An 18,680-nucleotide genomic window follows, 5' to 3' on the forward strand; every position below is an offset into this window, starting at 1 on the left:
GTGCTTGGCCTGCGACACGGCACACAGGCTCAAGTCCTCAAACGAGTCAGGGCCACTTGGTGAGCCAGAGTGGAAAAAACTCCTCCGGGAGTGAAGCCTTACAGTCCAGTTCAGAGGAGGCTTGACTAACCGGTACGGAGCTGGAAAAGGAACGATAAATAAAAGCAAAAAAAAAAAAAGAAATCAAAAAGACACTAAATTAAACGAAACTTCAACATGACACACATTTAATTCAGCAGGTCAACATAATACTGCTTTATATAATAACACCAGATCTGACCACACTGAACTACGACGGAGCGATAGAGCCATGCTAAGAAAATAATTAAATAAAATGACAAAAATAAAGTCACGACATCACGAGGATAAAGTCAAAATAATACGAGAATACAGTTGAAATATTTTGAGAATAAAGACACAAGAATAAAGTAACAAAATCTTGATTTTATTCTAAACAATAATACTGCCCTCCTTTATTGAAAATAAAGTCATGATTTGATAACATAGTCAACATATGTCTTTATTCTCAAAAATATGACAATTTTCTTCTCAGATATTTATCCTAGTATTATTTCAGCATTATTCTCGTACAACTTTCTTCTCCTAAGTTATGATTTTATCTTGTTAATACTATGAGTTTGATCTTGTATTCTCGTAATTTTATTACTTTAAATTTGTTTTTGGTTTCTGAGCGCGGCCCTAACCCCCAGCCGAACTGATCAGTGTCACTACATTGATGATATAACGCAATGCTGGAGCTCAAACTTTCTAAAAATAAAGATTTTGTTACAAAAGCGCTAAACAGCTCATATCAACAGAGTGAATGAGAATCTCCATCTTATGGACAGCTCAGTGTCAATGTGAGTGTCTGTGAGTCTCTTTGAGAGGCTCCTTGTCTCTGTCACGGCAGCCCCAACATGGATCTGCCACCCCTCTGCCCCAGGTGTGTGTGTGTGTGTGTGTGTGTGTGTGTGTGTGTGTGTGTGTTATAACAAACACAGATACATTCCTCTGTTCTCCAGTGCTGGATTAATCCACAAAGCCCAGGCCATACCTCAGGACTTACCTCTGGTCTGAGCTAATCTGCTGAGCTATTTGTTTTCCACTTCCACAATTAAACAACTGATTGTTGTCCAAGTTCAGGGTTCCTCCAGAACCCGCCACGACCCGTTTTCACCCCTGACGGCGCCGAGTCATAGCTGGCTGTCGGATATCGTGGCAACTTTCCCGTTGCTGGACACTGACTTAGTGTCTCTGGGGACGGCCGTGTCCTGGGCCTCGTTGTCGCTGCGCGGGATGCTCTCGGGCCGCGAGCCGGACCCCTTGCCACCAATGGTCAGGCTCTTCTTGAAGCTCTCTGAGGTGAAGTAGTAAACCACGGGGTCCAGGCAGCAGTTGAGGCTGGCCAGACACAGGGTGATGGGGTACAGGGTCCGCGCGAACCGCTCCACGGCGCAGTTCGCCAGAGCCTGGGTCCGCACCAGGGCGTACAGGAAGAGCAGGAAGTTGTACGGGACGAAGCAAATGATGAAAATGGTGAGGTGAACCACGATCATCCGCAGGACCCGCTTCTTGCTGTCGCAGCCGTGGCCGGCGCTGACCGGGCGGCGCAGCGTCCGGAGAACCAGGGAGGAGCACACCAGGTTGGCCAGGAGGGGGAAGAGAAAACCCACAATCTGAGGAAGTAAAGGAGAGTTAAAGGACGAGCAGTGCTTTTCAAAATGACTTGTACAGCTGGACCATATGAAAAACAAACATATCACAATATCATCACCTTGGTGAAATAATGGCCTGAACCATTTTTTGCCAAATTAATTTTTTTTTTCTTTTTTCCTAAATCATCTTTAGGCACGAAAGAGGTCGTGATTTTTTTTGTTGCCAAAATTACTTTCAGCAAAAAATTACTTCATTATTATTATTTCATTTTTCTATTTTTTTTATTTTCATTATTTTAGGACAGTACACGGTTTTTCTATCAGTCGATATCAATAATTATTGATTCATTTTTTTGTTTTAAATATCCGAAATACTCCCAAACTGGTGGCGTGACCTTTCCTCTTTTATCCACAGTTTTCAAGCTACACTGTTATTTTGTAGGTTGGTTGCCTAGCAACAGATTGTTGCTAGGTAACCAAAAAGTGAGTGAGTTAGTTTATGCCACCAACCTAGCTTAGCAGGCAGTGAGAGGTTGAAGTCTTTCCTCTGCCTACATCCCCCAGAATCCTGTGCGGTTCTGAGTCGGAGTTCAGTGAAATTATTCAATATTTTATCAAACATATTATCTATCGATTTTGGTAATGTGTCTATTGTGACATATATTGCTGCTGTTGATACGCTTACATGTTTTCCACATGCTGTCATGTTAAATCAGGGGTCTTCAACCTGCGGCCCCAAAGCCACGAGTGGCTCATCGGAGCTCCCACAATGGCTTCCAAAAGCTTTGACTAGAGTTTTTAAGTAGATATGATCACTAAAGCAAGTTTCCACAACTGAATTACACTAAAATTACAAATAATATTAATTTACTAATTTTCTTGTCATTATATTGAAAACTGGATGCTTTTTTTATTCAAGTTTCCACAAATATTAACATCCCATAGCAGAAAATGTATCCATCCTCTTTTTGCAAAAACTTTCACCCTTTAAATCTTTACCTTAACACCTAAAAATAGCAATAAAACTGTGGTTCTTTAACACAATGACAACACATCACCTATTGTAGGTACTGTATTCCTCAAAAATGATCAATAGTACTTTTTTCAAAAGGTCATTTAACATTTGCGGCTCTAAACAAACTTTATTTGGCTGGACTGAGGGCCAAAATGGCTCTTTGGATTGTAAACGTTGAAGTAGTTTGTAATTCTGAAGTGGAATCATAATGATGCCTGGTTTTGATCCAAGAACTTACAAATAAAAGGTGAAAAGTGTTGCATATACTCAAACACAGCTCCCCTGAGGCAATACTTTACTGAACTACATTTTAATGCAGCTGAAAGTGTTTGGGGGAATCTCTCCATCAACTTTGTACATCTAGAGGCTGAAGTTGTCAACACAGGTTTTACATGTTTATTTATTAAAAATCTTTAAAGTGAATGTGTATCACTTTCCTTCAGCTCAAAGTAGTGCACCATTTTGCTTTGGTCTATCATCTAGAATCCCAATAAAATACAAAGCTTCGGGCTGCAACTTGACAAATATGTGAATATATTTAAAGCAGAACCTCCTTACTGAACGCCGTTCCGGTAGCGAACGTGTTCATGTACATCTGGCTGAAGGTAGCTCAGCTCACCTCTATGAAGATGGTGATTTTGGAGAGGTAGGTCTTCCAGGTGTTCTTGGAAAATCCTTCAAAGCATGTGGTGGCTCTGTGTCTGCTGTTGATGGTGGAGAAGAAGGTCACTGATATTCCTCCGCCCACGATGGTGAGCCACACGGCGGCGCACACCAGCGCCGCGTTCCTCCTCGTGCGGATGGAGCGCGATCGAAACGGGTAGACTATCGCCAGGAAGCGGTCCACGCTGATGCAGGTGAGGAAGAGCATGCTGCCGTAGATGTTGGTGATGAAGGCCGTCCCTGACACCTTGCAGAGCCCGTCTCCGAAGGGCCAGTTGCGGTTGACATTGTAGAAGACCTTGAATGGCAGAGTGAAGACGAAGACCAAGTCTGAAAACGCTAAGTTGGTCATGAACATTGTGGTCTCGTTGCATATCTTCATCCGGAAGCAGAAGACGAAGAGGGCGGCGCAGTTGGTCATCAGGCCCGAAACGAAGACCACGCTGTAAACTGTGGAGTACAAGTTGTACTTGAAGGAGTCGTCAATCCCGCAATCCTCCACTCCAGTTTCGTTAATCACAAGGCTGGCCATGGTGACAGAAGAGACAAAGTCTTCAGTGTAAAAAAAACTGAAAAAGATAGAAATAGATCTTCAGGAAAGGGGCGGAAATCCGGGTGTCAGCAGGGGACCGTCTGCTGAAGCCAACTCCAAGTCATCATGGACCCCCAGAGCCGGACTCAGTCAGGATGCACGGCTGCTCGGACCGCTGGTCCTCCTGCGGAGAGAAAAGGAAACGGCACTCAGGAACTTCCAGACTATAAAAGCCGTTCCCCAGAAAGCAAACCATGAATGTGCACAGAGATAAAAACAGGGAACAAACTAAATATTAGAAAAAAGAACAATGGAGGGCTTCAAAACGTCGATCATCAGCACTGCAGAGTACCCTTTAACATTTACTTAACCTTGTGTTTTAAATGTTTAATTCAGTAAATCCATGTGGATTTTTAGCATCAATAATTCGACAACAGTATGTTTTTAATTTCTGGCTCCCACCATGCAAACATTCCTGATTCAAATTACTAGTTAATAAAAAATGAAAAAACACCAAGTATTTTTAGCCTAATTTCTAGTGCAAATATCTTAGTACACTTGAAATTAAAACAAAACTAACTTTTCAGCAAGATACAGGAGATTGTTTTAAGTCAATAGTTCTTTGACTTAAAAAAGTATTAGTTCCACTGGCACATTATTTCACTTATGGAAAAAATGTCTTTGTATAATTCAAAAAATACCCTGGTGGAAATAGTACTTTTAAATCAGTATTAAGGAATTATTCACTTAGAAGAGGCTGAAAAGTTATTTGTTAGTTTCGTCTTATTTCAAGTGTATTAAGATATTTGCACTAGACCAAAAACACTTGATAGCATTTTTTGTTGCAGTTATGTTTATGTTTGCAGGACATAAACATCAAGGGCTCACAGACCGCAGCATGAAAACCAGGATGGAAAAGGATCTGCTGTGATTCACAGACTTGTGGAATCACAGCCTTCAGCTTTTCAGCTGAGTGTTTGTGGCTGTGGCTTGACTGTTCTGTGGGTTACATAAATTGATGTGGCCAAGAGGAAGCTTTCTTTGACCTTCCTCCGCTTCCACGCGTTTAAAAATCAGCGTTCAGGTGCACAGAAGAGTCTGTGAGCAGATTCCAGGTCCGTTTGGAGGGAACGGCTGTGCAAAATCCAGTTATTTTGTTTGTTTACTTACTGAAATATTTGAATTTGTGATTCAGGGGAAGTGGTGGACTGTAGGACTGTTTTGAGACTGTAGAGCTCCAAACATATCAAAGTAGCTCTCATATTTGACCAACAAATGATGGAAAATCTGGATGTCCACTTGGCATCAACAGCTAAAGTAATGCATCCCACCCAAGTGGTAAACTTTATAATATCTATCGTATGCTGGGAAGTTGATTTCTCTCCGTCTGAGTCTTAAAATAAAATGTTTGACACACAAGGTTTGGGTTTGTTAGTCACACATCATGTGGAAACAGCTGTTTAATATCTGCTGAGGCTGGGAACAGGTGGATGAAATCAGATGACAACACCTGGTATTTGGTATATTTTTACTCAAACTCTGGACCGATGCAGAACTTTACCCTGAGTATGGACAAAAATGTAATGTACATAGATTTTTTTTTCCCCACAAAGGCCAACCAACCTCAAGTAGATACAAGTCTAAACTACTAAACTACTACTACTAAATTTCCTTTTATGGCCTGAAACGATGCGATTTATCGGTATGAATCGCTGAATCGTTAACTGGAGTATAGGTAAGGTAAGATAAGGTAATCTTATTTATATAGCACATTTTCAGCAACAAGGTAAATCAAAGTGCTTTACATGAATTAGAAGGAAATACAACAAAACAACAAACCAAAGTAAAGAGCAAAGGAAGAACAAAGGTAACAAAAAAGTATAAAACTACATATTGGTTCCCCATGTTTAAGAATAAGCAGTCTGTAATTTATAAACTGGTAGGGGTTCCTCTGGGTTATTGTTCTGATAAAACTAGATGGTACTTTCTGACTTTGTTCTAGATTTGTGAACTAACAGGAGTTTCTCTAGGTCTTGCTCCGATGTTAAAAGTTTAATGTTGAGCTAAGGTAATGAGTAGTTTCTCTAGATAAACTAACAGGAATTTCTTTTGATTCTAAGTTTGTTCTAATTCCTGCTCTGGTTTGAGTGACATATATAAACTAGATGCTCCTGTTCTGGGTTGCTAGATGGGTATAAATACTCCATAATGTAAAAGCTGGAAGGAGTTCATCTGGATAATAACCTGATAAACTAGGGGTTTCTCTGGATTCTTGTTCTGATAAAACTAAACATTGCTTCTCCAATGTTTGATTCTGTAAGTCTAGCATACAGACTCAAACAGATTCAGGGCAGTAATTAGCCTAATCTGTACAAAAAAATAATAATTTTGCATTTAAGATTTTTTAAAAATATCTTTGTGTAACATGCAAACTCTTCAAGTGGCGTAGTTTTAGCTTCACTCATTCAAATTCTCTAGAGGAATGCTATGTTGTTGCATTTTAAGCAATAAAATGTTTAGTTAAGAACATGAATGTATTATTTGTTTATTTACCTTTTGCATATTATAAAAAAAGGTTTAAGTTGTTAAATGAAAAGTTTTTTTTATCCAATTAATCATCAGAATAATCAATAATATAATCGTTAGTGGCAGCCCTGGTCATTGTAGCAAGTTAAACTGGACTTATTGCGTTATAAAACAGGTAAGCTGGCTCTCCTGTAAAGACCCAGCCGGTTCAGCCTGATCTGCTTTAATGCGCCGCGTTAGCCTGAAGACCTTGTCCTGTGCCAGATGCACTCTGACATCTTGACTGCATTTTCACACACCGCCCCCAAAAGTCTCCCGTCGACCCTCACAAAGGCCTCACTGTACCCATCTGCAGCAAACACACACATTTACATATGCAAAAGCCTCAACATGTGAGCACACAAGCAGGCAAACACTCACATGCGCCAGTCCTCAAACGGGTCTCTGTGTGCCGGGGGGGTACTGAGCCGACGGACCCCCGGGCGAGCCAACCGTGATTTTCTGCACGACTCTTTAGACGGGCTCCGTTTGTCTGAAGGTGAGAAGGACCTTCAGCTCAGGAACCAAGCTATGCGAGTAGTGGATTACAAAACAAAACAAAAAAAGAAAAAAGAAAAGGGTCTTGCCGAGGGATTTCGGTCCTGAGAGAGTGAATGAGTGCACCTTATGTGGCGGGTAGCAGACAGCTGCACAGTTACGAGGGTTTACCCCCACGGCCGGACACAGCAGAGGCAGAAACAGGCCTTTGGGACCCGCTGATACGGAGAGATCAAGTTCGGGCCCAGCTCACATCCAGCTGTTCCTTTCTCTCACGAGCAAAGGAGAGAAAAGGGGGACGGGGAGGTGAAGACCGGGGGAAAACAACTTAAAAAAGTCTTGTGTTTTAAACCCACATCTTGGGGTCACAGAGGATTCTGTTCAGGCTCGTGTCGCACCGAGAAATACCTCTGAGGGCTTCCTAACGGTTCATAGTGACGTTTTAATGAAGATGAAAAGGATTCACGAACAAATATGTGAAACGATGTGCGTATCAATGGCACCTGTTTGGTTTGAAAGGGATTATAATCTTAGCCTTTCTATGCAACTCCTCTCGATTATAATCTCCTTTAATTGAGACTGGGCTTTCTCCCATAGACTCGGATTTCTCCAGTAGATTTCTGAGTAGACCAATGAGCAAGTAGGATAAGTTGTGAACAACGACGTTGATTTTCTGTGCGGTTTTAGAATTAGTTTTAGCAATGGCAGCGAAGGAAGTGAACAATGCTGTTCAGTTCGTGTTGTTCAGGCTTCCAAATATTGAATCAACATGAACAGCCATCTTGTTCGGATCGGCACTTCTCTCTTGGCAGTCGAGGACGGTTGTTTACTGCTAGCAATTTCTGGTTAGCTTCATAGTGTCAAATAGGGCTGAAACGATTCCTCGAATGATTCGAGTACCTCGATTACTAAAATTCCTCGAGGAAAATTTACCTGCCTCGAAGCTTCGTTAATTTATGTTTTATTAGTTAGCGCACCATGTTCCGGCCGGGACTTCATTTGCGTTGCGCGTAGCTCTCACTTCCGCCTCTGAGTTGTTGACAAAAGCTAAGTCTCAGCGGCATAAAGTCCAATCTTCAAGATTGGCCCGTGGGGATTTTATTGATTGATGATAATGCCCGACTTTTTATCGTTTTTGGGGAACCAATAAGCATCCTTAAAATGACTTGGGAATGCCTGGAGTACGGCAGCATTTCTCCTCCGGGGCTGCTGGTTGAAAGCGAACGGCGGGAAGAGCGCTGAGGTGAGCGGATAGCCTGAACAGGGCGGGCGGCTGAGTAGCTGATGCTTACCGTGTAAATGTAGCTTTACCGACGAACCGCACAATAAATTTCATATCCCGGTCTGAAGAAACGGGTGGCGGAGCGCATCGTACATGGCTGGTAGATGAGTTTCTGAGTGTGACCAGTGAAGGTGTCGTAAATATCCCGTATTGCTTCCCCCCGTGTTCGTCCCCCGGTCTAACGGTTTGTCAGTCCGCTGGTCTATTTCCTCCCCTCCACCCCATCATACGTTCGTTCATTCGCCCTCTCCTCCCACTCCAGGCGGCATTTCCCGTATTTTCAAACCCAAAGCGTGACAGGTTAGGTGGCAAGGTGAGTTTAATTAATCTATTAAACTCACTGAAGATGAATACATAAACTAAAAGCTGGATTGTAGAAATTTTTTATAAGCATATTTATGAGCCTGCCTCTTTGTTATTAAATTCAATATAATTTCAGATTTTTCTATAACTTTTCTTCTGGTTAACTTAGAAAGTGAGCTATTATTGTTACAGGTTAGTTTTCTAAACTACAAAAAAGCAACTGTTAGGGATGCTCAAATATGAAAAATTGGACTGATATTGATATCTGATAGTAACACCGGTATTATGCCAGATTTACCAATATTTCATTTTACTTTTTTTTTTATCCGATTACTCGATTAATCGTAAGAATAATCAATAGATTACTCGATTACTAAAATATTCGTTTACAACAGCCCTAGTGTCAAACTGGAACTTCACATACGTCACGGGCAAATGTTAGCGATTAGGAAAATTTTCAAACTTTAACAGAGTCCATGCCTCCAGGAAGCAATCGTTTCTCAATAGCCGAGAGTCCAGACCCTCCAGACGAAGCGAAGCGTAGAACGAGGGGCTGGTTTTTACCAGGCTATTATAATCTGGATATCTGGCCCTTTTTTTAAGATAGAACTCACTATTTCAGGTCATTCTAAATATTAGCTTCTACCTACAGCTCAACAACCAATCTGTTGGTTATATGGAGATTTGTAATTTTGCTAAATTTAGTTGAAACTTAAAAGTTTACCCTCGTAGCCTTTTCTACATTGAACATTGTAAAAATTCTCATAAACTCTTGCAACATTTCATTGTTTTAGAACAACAATACAAAAATGTTGAAGTGAAACAACATTTAGTAAGGCCTAACTTTAGTGGAAAGGTTGGGCAAGTTGGGAAAGCAGCCATTGATGTTTTTCTTCTCCGGTAGAAAGAGAAGTATGGAACAAGGAGAAAGTCATGTGCTTTGAGGATAGAAACTGTGGTCCAGTATACTTAATATGGCAGGTACATGCTAAATTACAAAACAATTATAAAGCTGACAGTGTATATTCCTCAATGACATAATATTTACATTAATTTCGGTCAACTAAATTATATTTTAGTTGAATGAAAAACTTCTTCACAATGTGCTGGCAAAACAAACACTACTTTTAAGTCATTACAGTTTTAATAAATATTTATCATGCAAACTCATCCCTATTACCAAGTGTGACTTAGGAGGTTTTTAATACATTTATGCACAGCAATCTGGTAAAATAAAAATAATTGTATGTGAAGTGAAGAAAATAAGCTTTCAGTAATTTGTGGTTTTCTGCAATTTGGTAAATTATGTATAATTTTTTTAGTATATGTTGGCGCATTAGTTAAAAACTTTGGCGTACGGGGACATAATACCTTGACCAAAAGTAGGCCTAAATGAAAACCTTTAACAAAAACGTCAATTATGTTCTTGCGGTTGTTGAAACAAGATTTATCAAAAGTCTTACCCTGAATCTTGTTTTGGTTTGTTTGCTCTGTGTTAACTTTCCAACTAAGAGTTTTCTGTTTATGGACCGCTATGTTGGCAAGTAGCTAAGCCATATTTCATTCACCAAGGTGGGGGCCAGTTTCTTTCTGTGTTATGTTGCAGATGAATTTGAAGCATTTTTTTCCCCAGGAGTAGAGAAAAAATGTCACTGTCTACAGACAAAGTGGTGGACACTCACCGGCAGCTGAGCGGACGGTGACAGCTCACCTCCCGGTCACCGAGGGTTTCCAGCCTGGCGGCGGTGCAGCTGTCAAAGGTCCGGATCCCCGTTTTTTTTTGTTTTTTTTTACTCCACACTGGAACAAAACTCTCCAAAACAACTCGCTCGAAGTTTCCCCGCTCCGCTCCGAGGCTGAATGCTGGCTCCCCGGCGTGAAAAGAGCAGCTTATAAGCTTGTAACAAATCCCGCGGGTGTGAGTCCCTCCATTAATCCTGACGACTTGCTCCGTCCGTCCGGACCGCATCACAGCCCGCCGCCCCGAACTGCTGCGCGCGCGAGAGCCTGTGCGCGAGCGTACATGGACACAGACGGCTCGCTCGGCCACAGGAAGCGAGACAATAGCACCTCGAGGAGGAGGAGGGGAGTCGTTAACAGTGGAGAAAGAGAAAAGGACGAAGGCCTCCGATTAATCGTCTGTCTGTGCTTGCACTTTCATTAGCTCTCAAAATATCAACATTAAACTTCCCATTAATGATCATCTCAAATATGTAACATATATGTGTGTTAAACATATAATTCAGCATTTCTCACGTACAATCCACTGATGAAACTAAACTTGAGCTTTTGGGGTATGATTCCAAAACGCACCACTGAGACACATGGTGGTGGCAGCATCATTATGTGGGCAGTTTTTCTCTAGATGAAGCTTAAGTTTTTGTCAACATGAATTAAATTGTGAATATGTTTTACACCCAGTCAGTTTGGGCATAAAACCTCAATGTGTCCTCAGGAAAGCTGGGAGTTTAGAGGGTTTTTACTTTTTGATATAAAGGTATACATCCAAGTCAACAAAAGAATAGATTCATGAAAGGAAAATAAAAGTTTTGGATAAGGTCCTGAGCTAAAATCTGACAGACAGTTTGAAGAGACAGCGCTTGGTATTTTCTAACATTACAGATTAAAATTTTGCAGATCTATGAAATATGCAATGCTGGTTGCTCTCATTTGAAAACAAAACAGTTTGTTGTTTCTGTTGTGGTAAGGCTTGGGAGACACTATAAAAAATTTAATCTAATCTGTAGATTCATTACACTTGAAAAAGTAATGCAGTGTTGTATCTGAAGGCTATGAATATGTGGGGTGAAACAGTTCCAGGTTAGAACTGATCAAATTAAACATTTTCTGTTACTGTCTTTGCATCCAGCTGCTCTGCATTAAAATTATTTTCATATTCCAAACTTTTACATTGTACGCTCAGAGGAGCTACCACAGACTTTTTTGTATGGAAGGCACTCACATCTAATTTGTAAGTTGGCAAAATTACTGTAATATTATGCATTTTTACATCTTTAATATGTCCATCAGGACAGAGGTTCTTTAGGGTGTACTAGAATAATTTGCATTAGCGCTGTACCAGCCTGAAAATATCATTAGATTTATTTAAAGAGACGTGATGTGTTTGTCTAGGTTATGACATAATCTCTGAAACTGACTCTCTTTAAAACGTCCCCACAGACCAAAAGGTTACAGACAAAGAAAACAGAATAAAGGCTTAAAATAAATTTACGTCTCCCAGCATTGCGCAGAACCGCAACAACAAAAGAAACTATTAGCTGGGTGCGTGATATCTCAGGATAACAATATCTTGCTTTTTCGGTTGATCAAAGTGCTGCCACACCATTGTTACAACACAGTCATAATGTCTGAGGCCACCAAAAGAGTTATTTTTAACCAGGTGGCAGGGCGGTGTTGGACAGGTTCCCATTGTTTTCAGGATGGCATTGGGCTATGACCGTGTGTGTGTGTGTGTGTGTGTGTGTGTGTGTGTGTGTGTGTGTGTGTGTGTGTGTGTGTGTGTGTGTGTGTGTGTGTGTGTGTGTATGTGTGTGTGTGTGTGTGTGTGTGTGTGTGTGTGAGCAACATACAAATAGAGAGGCTCTTGACAGAGGGGAAGTGGTCTTTGTGGCCGTCTGGCAGGCTGACCACTCCACAATAGCAGCAGGGAGGACAGGACATCCTGCTCACTACTGAAGTCAGACGCACATCACTGGACACACACGGCCCAACACACACCTGCACAAGCCTCCAAGCCTCCTTAATTACTGGTGTTGAGGAACATGTGTTCGTGAATGCATGAGTCACACACTGTGATGAAAACAGATTAACATAATTCCTCCATAGGTTTAGGTTTTGCTGTGCTTGATGTGCGCTAAAACTATCGTTACACTGCTTCCTCTTCTGACGGGTATGTCAGTGCACTGAAAGATAGGAGCTGTGTGGGGCCTGAATGTGAGGCTTAAATGTAAAACATCACTCCCTGTTGCATCACTGCATGGTGTTTTGAATAATTAGTGTTTATTGGGATGAATGGTGTGGAGCTGTGTTCCATTGCATCATGATGGGTTATGTTTCTTTAATTAAGGTCGCATTTTCTCATTCTTACAAGTTCTTATGTTGCTTACAAGATATAAATGTTTATAAATGGGGATAAATGACATATATGGAGGCTGCTGTGCCGTGGCAATCCTATGGAGGTAATTATATATTCTTTTTTTATTTATTCTTCCCTTCTGGATCATTAAAGAAGCAATCAAAACAGAGCACTTACAGACTACATTGTTCCCTAAATATCAGCCTTTTTAAAAATAATTTTAGGAAAGTGACTGAGTTTTAAAGGGGCAGTATCGTGTTTTCTCGGCCATATTTTTAAGCACAATCAAGTAACTATGTTACCTTTAGCTGTTGTAAAAGTGCTGTATATGTCAAATATTACTTAAAAGAAATTTTACTGTGTAATTTAGTACTTTGAAATTGGACCTCTGTCTCTTTAAGAAGCCTCTGCTCTTTCTGAAACTCCGCCTACAGGAAGTCATCACAATATGGCACCTCTGTTAACCCTTTAACAATGTTTTTATCAGCGTCGCACTGAGAAGTAGCTTGCATAAAAATCTCAGCTCAGGTGTTTGCTGATTGCTGCTGGCTAATCTGAAGGAGCTGAGTGGGGGAGGCCCGCTCTGTGAGGCAGAAACTTGGAAACTGCAGTTCTGAGGAGTAGCTGCACCTCAAAGGTGGAGCTAGGTCCAACCAGGCGTTTTGCACAGCTGAATGGTTGCCATGGAGATTAAAGGATTTCTCAAACATGCATGAAAGAGTCAAGGCAATCCTCCAGGTATGTTTTTGATGAAGGAATAACAATATAAGATGATATAAAGCTAAACAAAAAGATGATTTTATGTTATACTGCCCCTTTAAATTGCCTATTTTTAATAAACATTAACCTCAGACTGATCACATGTGAACATTTCTTAACAGACCAATATGTGAAGGAAGGCACATAATAAATCAGAGTAACATATCCCAAGTAATGTTTCCAGACAAATGGTCCCCATCTCCTCACTGAAGGGATTGCTTTTGGAGAAACTGAAGACAACCCTATTTATAAGCAAACCATAAAACAAAGTCCATTCTTTAAATTCCTGGTCGAATGTGTACGCAGCACTCAGTCTTGGACCGACAGACAGCTCTTGTCTTTAATGGGCCACGGTGCAGGAAATACTTTTTAAGAACACTTTGGTTTTTTAGGAGTGAGCAGAGAAATTCTGGCTTTGTTTAGTCTATGCAGCCGTTTAAAGCGTTTTCCAATATGGAGGGGTCAGTTTGGATCAGGGGCCCGTCTGCTTGACTGAAAGCCTGCAAAGCTGGTGTGAAACATTTCTTATTTGACAGCCTCTCTCCTCGGTACTAAAAAAAAAAAAAAAATCTCCGGACTTCAAACATGTCCGAGATGAAGAGTATCACATTTTGCCTTCTACAAGGGGATTCAGTTTCTGATTACGTGAAACTAAAGTATAAAAACGGTTTGTGTGCTTTCGACTCCTTAGACTATATAAATGCATGTCAAATATTTTTCTTTCTCATTGGATGCTAAAAACGGAAACCTTAAAGAAAGGGTTCAGAATTTATCACTCATCATGTTAATTGATAGGCCTCTTCATTCACTATTAATCCAGATTAGTTGGTCCTGGAGACTTAACCTCCTGAGACCCCGCGTCCTCATATGAGGACATTACATTTTTGCTGTTCTGCCCCATGATACTTAATTTGTAAGAATTTTGACCAATTGTCCTCATCTGGGGGGCGTGCCTGCACCACCTAGTGGTCTCATAATGAAATTACACTCATTTGAAAAAAAAAAACAGCATGGCGGGAATGACAGCGAACGTCTTCTACGGCAGCTCCCGACAGAAACATGGACGAGGTAAAAATCCTAATCGAATTTTATGATTGAAACTAGTTTTTTTATGCACAACAATGTCTCTAGCTTCACATAGCATGCTTATTTGATATATTTGAGTAATATTAGCAAGCTACAACGTCTGTAAACATGATGTACTTATTTGAGGACATCAGGTCTAGCTTCAGTGCAAAAACGTAAAATTTTTCCAAGAGCATTTGTGTTTACTTCTAGTCAAAATGTCTAATTTCTAGTCAAAATAAGTCTTATTACACTTAAAATAAGACTCATCCTCCAAAAAGTAACGTGTTTTTAGACAATCACCACTTGTTTCAAGCAAACCTTCACTAAAAAATAAGTAGAATAATTTGCCAGTGGAGCAAGTTTTTATTTCCTATTACAAGGAAATAGATTGTGCATTTTATCATTACAGGGAGAATGTCCTTTTCGAGAACTGAACGATTGCTAAAAGCAATCGAAAATGACTCTGAGATTGAAGATTTGTCAGGTGGTGAAGAGGATGAAATCGCCCCATGTGAAGCAACTCTGGAGCAACCTGATAATTCTGATTCTGATTATCAACCTGATTCTGCTGACATAAGTGAAGATACTGACAGCGATGCGAGTGAGCCACAACATAAACAGCATCTTGAGAATGATGGTGAGACATAACATTTTGAACGAAATAAAGTGCTACAGAGCAAAAACATGGGAATTAGGTTGAGTATTTTGCAAATAAAATGTATTGTATTTTTATTATAAGAACCTGACCAGGATGTGCAAGGTAGCAGGCCAGGACCAAGAAATGGAAATAGAGAGTACTGGAAGTCTGCTCCATTCAACCCTGTCTTAGTCCCATTTCAAGGATCTGATGAACAACAAGATAAGAGAGCAGATATGTCATGAAGAACAGGATCCCAAAAGCAATGCAGAAGCTTCCAAGTGACAAGATCATGAAGCAGCAAGGCAGAGGTACCTCCGCATCAGTTGTCAGGGGAGATGGGAAACTGAATGTTGTGAAATGGTTTGACAACAAGCCGGTCCTGATGCTCTCTGCTGTCCATGTTAAGGAGCCAGAGGATACCTGACAGCGGTGGTCCAAGAAGGACAAATGCTACTTAACCATCAGACGACCAAATATTGTACAGGAGTACAATGCAAAGATGGGTGGGGTTGACTTATCAGACAGAATGATGAGCTACTACAGGATGAGTGTGTGAACTAAGAAGTGGACAATTCGCATGCTTATATGCACTTTGTGGATCTTGCTCTGGCCAACAGCTGGCTGCTGTATCGCAGAGATCATCAAGAACATGGTACCCCAAGAAAGGCTATCTTGACGTTCCTCGCGTTCCGCATGGACGTGGCTCAGGTATTCCTCAACAAGTGTGATGTCACACATGCAGAGGAAGAGAGTGCATGCTGTCCACAACCTGGCCAAAGAGCCCTGGTCACGCCAATCCCCCACATCTCAGCGCGCACAACTTCTGCTGCTCATCTGCCGGAAGTTGCTGATCTCAAGAACCCGATGCGTTGCAGACAACAAGGCTGCACTGGGAAATCCCGTGTACGCTGTCTGACATGCAATGTGTTCCTTTGCCTGCAAAGTCGGCGCAACTGCTATGAAGCCTTTCACGGAGGCCAGTAGGACTACTTGAATACTTGAATGTTTGAGTTTACTATGACACGTTCATAATGATGTTCATAAACGTTGCACTTTTCCATGCAAAGCCTTTCACAGAGGCAAGCAGAAATACTTGAATGTTTGTTTGAGTTTACTATGACATGTTCATAATGAAGTTCATAAACTTTGCACTTTTCCATGCAAAAGCTGCACTTTTATTTGCACTTTTGTGTTTGTTGGCAATATAAAATAAACTTTTGTACTTTATTAACCAATGGTGTCTTCATTGTGAAAGTCTGGACAGAAAGCAGCGTAACTGTACATACTGTGAAACACAGATGTAAATAGTAACATTGATTGAATGGTCTTATCGTCACACAGATAGACCTAATGTCCTCATATGAGGACATTAGGTTTTGAGATAACCACTTGTTGTAGAAAGCTAAAATTTCATTTTTAGGCTAATTGGGTCCTTATGATCCCAAATGGCAAGGAAAAAATGTATATGCAAAAACAGACCCACTGTCCTCATATGAGGGCATTGGTTTTGACATAGTTCAAGAGCACATAGAAAGCTAAAATTTAATTTCAACTAAAATTACTAATCCCAAATAGTAAGGAGACATAAAAAATGCACATCAAACAAAAGCCCGGGTCTCAGGAGGTTAAACTTTTTATATAGTGGACATGTTACATTAATAAAATTTAAACGTGCTTGTATGACCTTCAACCTTTACGATTGTTTGTACAGGTACCTAAGTGTGCCTTTAGTGGTCTTAGCCAAAAAGTCTGATTGAGATGCTTTGACTTTAAAGTTTTGAGCAAAGAACTTGGTAAATGCTCAAACTTAAAATGCCAAATGTTTCTACGGATTTCCAATTTTAATGTAAATTTCCAAATCTTTCCTCTTGGACCAAATACAGTTTCCCACATTAGAGTTCAGTAAAGTGCCATCTAACTCATCTAACCCAAACATGTAATTTACTCTCAAAAGTGAAGTGCCAAGCTACTTAAGACATCTCCATTAGATTCCTTTTCAAAAAAATAGAAAACATTCCACTTCCTGTAAGTATTTCCCACAACCCATAATGGTGTCATTAGGTTTTCTTCTTTTCTCCATTTGAGTCACGCGTTTGTAGTCATTTTGAAAATAATCTCATAAAGCAAATCAATATGAGTCCTTAAAGACGATCAAGTTTCGTTGAGATGTTTTCTGAGCATCTTCTCTGCCACACAATACTAAACTTTCTTCCCACTATGACTGGTAGAGGTCACCTTTGCCTCTTCTTTTGGCCATTTGTACGTGACGTAACGTTCTTCGGAAAGCAACCCACTCCGAACGATGAACGTCAAAACAACTCCTGTAAAGTTTGCTAAAAACAGACCTCTGGTAGCCTAACATCGTTTTCATTTAGGTAATTTCACTCCAGAAATGGTCATACAGTGCTGCACAAACAGACAACAACCCAAACCGAATTTTAGCGTAAACCTTTTGCTGAAGAAGCAAGACGACAACGGAAGGCAGCTGTCAATCGTAACTACTAGCAGTTCGTGTACTTGCAGCGAACAATCTTTTGACGGTGATAACATTACCATTCGTGTATTTTATTAATAAGTACATTTAGTAACATACCATCAAATATTGCAGGATAGAGAAGGTAGGCCTCTGATTCTTAGTAACCATAGAGAAAATGCACCACTGTCGTATAAGCCCAGGGGTTTTCAAACTTTTCACTGGAACTAATGTAACATGTACATTAAAATTGGTGAGTGTGTAAACTTTGTAGGTCTTCAATTCTCTCATGGTCTTAGCGTGATCAGAAGGGGCACAGCAAATGTCACGGTTGGACAGGCAGGAAGCAGGGGGGTTGTCCCATCAGACCGTCAGTTCCTGACACCACACACACACACACAAAAACTTGTAACAGCACATGTGACATCACAGAGGGTCCAAATGACCCCATCTCTTAGGACTGCCAGAGGGGATATGGGGAAATGCCGTTATGGGTCAGTATCTATGCTAAGCTATTTCCAACTTTTGTAAATACCGCTGTCTATGAGCCCCAAACAGGTTTGCTACTTCCACAGACAAATTAGTTGGACTTAGAACTTAGAACAAATAGAAGCTGTGACTACTATGTTTCCAAGTTGGCAGAAATAAATTGAAAAACAATCGCAGTTGCTCTGTTCAACAGATCCATCCCTCACTTCCGACGTCCGACATGGCGCCTTGCGTGATTAAGTGACTTTGTTGCAAAGGGTCAAAAGTTACAGGTGTTTTGTAGCCTCATCATAACTAACACCAGGTTAGGTTGAAGAACAGAAATGCCCTCAGACCTCACGCTGGCCCCCTGGCTGCTAATGTGTTTGGTAACAGTAACTAAGCAGTGCTAACCAGGTCAAGCCTTTGTGAGTCACACCAACCAAAACAAAAAAAAAAACCTATTACTGCAGCCCCACTCCTCCACCACCCGCCCTCCCTCCATCCTCTCCTCTTCTCTGTCCATCTCTCCTTTAATGCGATGATGAGTGTATTTCCTTTGCTGCCCTCCCTTTGCCTCAGCCCATCCTCTCATTCACTGGCTCCAGGAGGGTTTGGGGGCAGCCCTGTTGTGCCATACATACCTCTGCCCTGACAACAGAG

General features: G+C 40.9%; 1 protein-coding gene across 1 annotated transcript; it reads right to left on the minus strand.

Annotated features, from left to right (window-relative positions):
• Window positions 1-199: 199 nt before the first annotated feature.
• lpar4 (lysophosphatidic acid receptor 4) lies at window positions 200-10,732 on the minus strand. Its single transcript, XM_014995889.2, has 3 exons — window positions 10,196-10,732; window positions 3,290-4,049; window positions 200-1,676 (listed from the first exon to the last, which is right to left on the minus strand). The coding sequence occupies exons 2-3, from the start codon at window positions 3,863-3,865 to the stop codon at window positions 1,194-1,196; spliced, it is 1,059 nt and encodes a 352-aa protein (XP_014851375.2). The 5' UTR covers window positions 3,866-4,049; window positions 10,196-10,732; the 3' UTR covers window positions 200-1,193.
• Between the last annotated feature and the right edge of the window lie 7,948 nt (window positions 10,733-18,680).

This window comes from Poecilia mexicana, unplaced genomic scaffold (genome assembly GCF_051168715.1).
Source record: "Poecilia mexicana isolate PSO_F unplaced genomic scaffold, ASM5116871v1 scaffold_10, whole genome shotgun sequence".
In the NCBI taxonomy this organism is placed as follows: Eukaryota; Metazoa; Chordata; class Actinopteri; order Cyprinodontiformes; family Poeciliidae; genus Poecilia; species Poecilia mexicana.